The sequence below is a fragment of the Austrofundulus limnaeus genome, unplaced genomic scaffold (genome assembly GCF_001266775.1).
Source record: "Austrofundulus limnaeus strain Quisiro unplaced genomic scaffold, Austrofundulus_limnaeus-1.0 Scaffold105, whole genome shotgun sequence".
Taxonomy (NCBI): Eukaryota; Metazoa; Chordata; class Actinopteri; order Cyprinodontiformes; family Rivulidae; genus Austrofundulus; species Austrofundulus limnaeus.
In genome coordinates, this window is record NW_013952507.1 from 1,067,222 (window position 1) to 1,073,396 (window position 6,175).

General features: G+C 38.2%; 1 protein-coding gene across 1 annotated transcript; it reads left to right on the forward strand.

Moving 5' to 3' along the window:
• Positions 1-425: 425 nt before the first annotated feature.
• Positions 426-5,849, forward strand: LOC106521264 (semaphorin-4E; the record flags this gene model as incomplete). Its single annotated transcript, XM_014013764.1, is given in 13 exon segments — positions 426-571; positions 679-741; positions 824-919; positions 1,077-1,176; positions 1,422-1,532; positions 1,627-1,775; positions 1,839-2,014; positions 3,529-3,679; positions 3,762-3,984; positions 4,050-4,168; positions 4,241-4,407; positions 4,482-4,531; positions 5,165-5,849. Coding segments are annotated over 13 exon segments (2,075 nt in total), but the record flags the coding sequence as incomplete, so codon positions are not given.
• Between the last annotated feature and the right edge of the window lie 326 nt (positions 5,850-6,175).

Here is a 6,175-nt window from a genome sequence, read left to right on the forward strand (position 1 = left end):
CGGTTATATATTATTAACCAAAAGAATACAACAGAATCCACACATAATATATATAATTAGTGGTTAATTGCAATAAAAAAAAACTTTAAAATGTCAAAATTACCTACTGTTTGTTTGGTGTTACACAGTGAATTGTAATATATTACCAGGTAAGTGCTAATGTAAAGACATTCAGACAAGTCAAAATGAATTCTTAGATTTTATTCAATTATTACCATGCAGTTAAGGTTTGTGAATTAACCAGAGGGTTAAGATAAACCAGTTGTTTTATTTTAAAGCTAAATCACACAGTCCTAAAATTTAGGAAAGATGGTAAAAATAAGGGTTAAAACTATTCAAACAGTTACATATTTTCAGAGGGGAGGGATGCAACCAAATCAAAATGTGTGCTTTTGGAAAGTAACTTGTGTATTTCTTCCCCTCAGATGTGAAGTTAAAACTGTTCCAAGAGTCRGACTTTGACAGTTTGAGCTCTCTGATGGTCAGAGACGACATCGGTCAGCTCGTACTCGGAGCCAGAGGGAAAGTTATCACGCTCAGTTTGGATGACATCACCGACAAGACGAGTCAGGTGAGATCTGGTTCTTATGTAAACACACAGTCTCTGGCACGTCAGCAAACATTTCGCACAGCTACACAAACTGTTTGTGAGTCCTCGTCATTTATTCCGTCTGCTAGGAGTCGTGGACGGTCAGCTCTGAAGAAAAGACTCTCTGTCAGATGAAAGGAAGGAGCAGTGAAGTAATGTGCACCAACAGCCAGAGACGGTTTTACATTTCACGTGGCTTCAGCTTGTTTTTATTGAGTTTTTGTTCTTTAACAGGAGTGTGAAAACTTCATCAGGGTTCTGCACACAACAGAGGATGGCAGCATGCTGGTGTGTGGGACCAACGCTTTCAGCCCCGCCTGCACCTACATGGTAAGTTTTCCACAGCAATGCAGATGCTTTTATATTTCAATACCATTATTCGTAGTACCTTTATAGAAATGTCCAATTTAAGCAAATAATAATAAAACTAAAGAACCTACATGGTCAATAAATATTATTTGCTAAAATGTTTAATTTCTTTCAACAGACTTTTATGGATGGAAAACTCACTATGGAAAACACAACACATGATGGCAAAGGAAAAGTTCCCTTTGAACCCTACCAAGAATTTGCCTCCATTATGGTTGGTGGGTAACAATATTTAATAATTTGTCATTTCTACACATTTACATGACTCAGCATTTTAATCATTGTAATTTAAGTGCTTAGTTGTTTTGTTGGAATAAAAACTGTTTTGGTTTGTATTTTTAAAAACCTTTCATATGGCTCATTTCTCAACAAACTTATGTTTTCTGAAACTTTTCTCTGAAATAAATCTTAATTTTACAGATAAGTTGCAGAAAATAAAGCGTGTTTCCTTTGAACCCAACAGGAAACACATTATTCTCTGCCACCTCTTCGAACTTCTTGGGAACAGAAATGGTGTTCCAGAGACACGGGCTGAACCCCATCAAGACTGAAACCAAACTTTCATGGCTCAAAGGTATAACGACAAAATGATCCAACAACAAAAACGAGCCAATACTCTGAAAATATTGTGTTACCCTTACCCAACATTTTCATTGTTTTGGTCTCAGAACCCACCATGATTTCCATCATCATTGCTGAAGTGAGTAAATACTCACTGGACAACGAGGACGACCACGTGTTCCTGTTCTTCACCGAGAACGCTGTCGAAGAATTTCGAAGCAATGTCCGCGTTTCGAGAATTGCACGCGTGTGCAAGGTTTGTGCTTTAAAAAACATGTTACTTTTGTTTTCATATTAGTAAACGTGTGTGCTGTCTTAGAGCGATTTGGGAGGAGAGAGAATTTTGCAGAAGAAGTGGACGTCTTTTTTGAAAGCCCGGCTGGAATGTCCATTTGGAGATGCTGGTTCCCCAGCTCTGGTCCAGGATGTTTTTTTTCTCCAAGATAAAACCAACTGGACCAACAGCATCTTCTACGCCACGTTCACCTCCAACCCGTAAGTTTCATGTGTTCACTTGTTCAGACCTGCCAATAACAACAATTCTTAAGCTAATTTGTGACCTGATAGAGCTTACATGTGGACAAGTCTTTCCTTGTGGACATCTTTTAATTTGTTTATAAATAAAAAGTTTCTGTGCAGTTATATAGCCATAAACCCCTCTATCAAACTAGAATGAACCGCTCTGGAAGCTGGAGGGGGGCGGAGTGTGAAACGCCTCATTTGAATTTAAAGAGACAGCCTCAAAATGAGCTGATCTGAGACACACCCCAGAAAAGGGGCGGGGCTTGTCAAGATAAATTAAGGAGGAATTCAGACCAAAGCATTGCAGTTCCACTTTTTATACACCCCAACTGAAGGATTTAAATGCAAAAAAGGATTTGAATGTATGAAATGTCTCATTTTAAAAGGTAACAGCTTGTGTTTACCTGCAAAAGTTAACAAATGACTTCAAAATGTTTTCTGACGTTTTTGACCTGGACACACTATAATAGAGACACCCTGTCATACAGTGAATTATTATTCAGAGCTTTGTCCTCATCTGGCTTTTTAAATAATTATTCCCACTCCTTTTCCCTTCTGAAAATGCAGTGTTTTATAAAGGACTGGCTGACAACAAAGGGTTGCAGTTCTGCTTTAGTTTCCACTGAAATGTTTAAATATGAAAAAGAAGGATTTAAAAGCATCATGTCTCCTTTAAGATTCTGTTCCTTTGTTTGTTTGTTTTTTTTTTTTGTGTGTGTGTGTGCAAAATGTTATGTTACAATGGAGGAATTAACCCAAATTCAGGCAGAGGTAAGAGTTTTAAGAAAAAAAAACAACATTTATTTTAGCAAAAATAAAACAAAAAGGCTGACGAGGCTGCAACTGACAAAAACTCTGAAGACACAGGGAGACAAGAGAAAACCAAAACAGTTGAGCATGTCAATGACCAGTATATATACAAACAGAGGAAATGAGAAGATGAACTACAGCTGATGAAAAACACTAATTGGGAACTGCTGACAGGTGTGAGTGATAGACTGAGGAGGGAAGTGACAGGTAAACTGAGGAGTAATAATAATAAGGAAACACCAGAGGGAGGTAGACACAAGACAACAGAAAACACAAATCCTCACACAAAATATTTTAAGTTTGAACGTGTAAATATAATTCACTATTGTTATTCTTGTTTTTTGTTTGCTTTTTGTTTTAAATGAAATTTTCTTTTGTATTTAACTTTGTATATTCTTTTAAATTCATTACGTTCAATGAAAAGTCTGAACTAAACTAAATTAAACTAAAACTAAACTAAGGTTTGGACACTTTCAGCAAAGACATGTAGCTTTTTGAGCTGTAGTTTTTTTATTTTAACAGTTCTTGGTGAAAATTGGAAAAATGTGATTTTTTTTCATTCATTTATTTATTTTTAATTGGTTGCATTTTTGAAATATTACATTTTAAAACGTTTCAAAGGTGTTCCAACATTAACAGGTTTTGAATTAGAAAAAATGACAGAACATATTTTACAGGGAGCCCTACAGCGTTTCCATCCAGTCTGCTGTCTGTGCATACAGACTGTCAGACATCAGCCGAGTGTTCAGGGGCGAATTTCTGACCGAGAGCGACACCGGCGGGTGGTACACATACACAGGAGAGCAGCCTTATCCTTACCCTGGTTCAGTAAGCATCGAGCCAAAGAGAATGAACTTGATTATATAAAACTGAAGACACTAATGTAATCTGGTTTTGATTGTAATCTCAGTGCATTGATGATGAAATGCGAGCCAGCGGTGTGACGACATCCCTGAACCTCTCAGATGCAACCTTGCTGTTCGTRAAGAACCATCCTCTGATGGAGGGGCTCATCACACCCATGAGTGGCAAACCCCTGCTGGTCCAGGCTGCAACACAATTCACCAGAGTTGTTGTGGATCAAGTAACATCACCAGATGGACGACAACACCATGTCATCTTTATTGGCACAAGTGTGTAACTAAAGACGCTTCTATCTGAACAAGACAAACTAAAAACATAGATATCTCCTCCTTAGACTCTGGTTGGCTGCAGAAGGTGGTGAGGTTTGGTGGTGAAGAAGGACGCATCGTGGAGGAGTTCCAGCTGTTTCAGGAGACTCAGTTTATTGACTTTCTTCAGCTCTCCTCCAAAACTGTAAAAAGACATTTACATTTTGCTCAAATATTTAAACAATCATGCCTATTTTAAAATGTATTAACCATTTAGGGACAGCTGTACAGCGGCGGCAGAAACACTGTTGTTCAAATAGATGTGAGCGATTGTAGCCACTACTCATCGTGTGACGACTGCCTTCTCGTCAGAGACCCATACTGTGGCTGGGACTATAGCAGAAACCACTGTGATACTGTTGTTGGAGCATCAAATGTTCCCATGTAAGAACAAATTAAAACAATGTTTGAGATGTGCAATGCTTCAGAACCAACACTGTACTGATTTTTTTTTACAGGATTCAGGACCTCATAGAGGGCAACACCAGCCTGTGTCCAAGCTCTGATTGTGAGTAGGGTGGATGTTTTTGTTTTTATTTATGTAAATAAAGTTAAATAATTCAAAAGGTGAAAAAGTTATGAATACTAAAAGTCATCTATTGCCRGTTATGTTGGATATTGTAATCATTAAAATAACAGAAAGTATACAAAAAAGTTTGATTGAAAAAAAGGAGGGAAGAAACTAAAAGGAAAACAACAGAGTGAAAGCTGGATCAGCAGAAAAAGAACTGGTCTCAGTAAAGAGCTCTGAGGAACTCCATAGCTAACTAACTTTAGCTGCATGAGGAAGATTCCTTTTTTGTTTTACAAAAACAATTCAATTCAATACAAAATTTTATTCATTTCATTAAAAATAACTATATACAACAGAAAAAAAGAAAATACACAAATCAAAACTGAAAATAAAAAGAAATTTAGCAGGATAAATCTTATGTCTGCCCCTTTTATCCCCAGAATATATTCATAATTTACAAAACAATACTAAACAAAAATAAAAACATAAACTCAAACAACTATTCATATAGCTTCACATTTTAATTTTCCATATCAACAAAGTCTTTGTGTTTAAATACTGTACATTTGTTGGSTAAAAATGTGTAGCATTAGTAAGAGCTTTTTGTGTTTCGTTTGTTTCCTGCAGTGAAAAATCCTTTCATCACTCTTCACCTCGTTCCTGGCATCGCACAGTTCCTCGCGTGCWCGCCCGACACAAATCTTCCAGTCAGCTGGCGCCTCTCCGGTGCCATCCTCCATCTTGGTCCCCGACACCATCTGCTCAGCCAGGGTCTCGTCATCTGGCCCTCTTCTTCCGACGCTGGCCTCTACACCTGCGAGACGGTAGAAACCGTGAAAGGCAGAGAGCACAGGAAGGCTGTGGTCCAGTATCTCGTCACCGTTTCCTCCGCCGGCGTCATCGACTTGCAAACAGCTGTCATCATCCTGACGTGTTTCGTTGCTTTCCTCGTTTGCCTCACGGGCGTAGCATGCCTCAGGGCAACAAAACTAAAGCGCGTTGGAAACCAAATCCGCAGCAGCTGTCAGGAGAGCGCTTTTCATCAATGTGATCAGGTAAATCAGAGACACGAGGACCAGGGTCTGCATCAGCRTGTGAGGGATGCTGGTCCTCAGGGAGCTGGAGTCAGAGAAGAGAGTGGGAACCGATAATCACATCAGCCTCACAGATACATGAGCCTGGTTGTCTCCTTGTTTCAGTGCTTTATACAGAACACTTACTCAAACTGCTTGATAAACCTGAATTGTAATAATTGTTAAATATTGCAAATGTTTTGATTCAGCAGTTTTAAATACATTGTTTTTGTATTTCTTTCTCGTTTGATTTCATTTATTGTTGAGTTGAAATTTTCATTTAAACAAACGGTTAAACGTCCCTCTAGTGCAGGGTTATTCAACTAAACTGCTCCGGGGGCCACGGGTAATGCAGGCCAACGGCTGAGGGGCCCAACATCCAGCAATTAAAGTTATTGTGTAAATAAACCAAAGATCTGTTACCTTTGAAATAATTTATTTTGCTGCATTCAATCATGGATATAACATACAGAACCCTATGTGATAAATTTAGTGATGATAAAACAACACCAAAAACAAAAATAACACATCATACCTCCTATTTAACACAAATAATATTTTGACA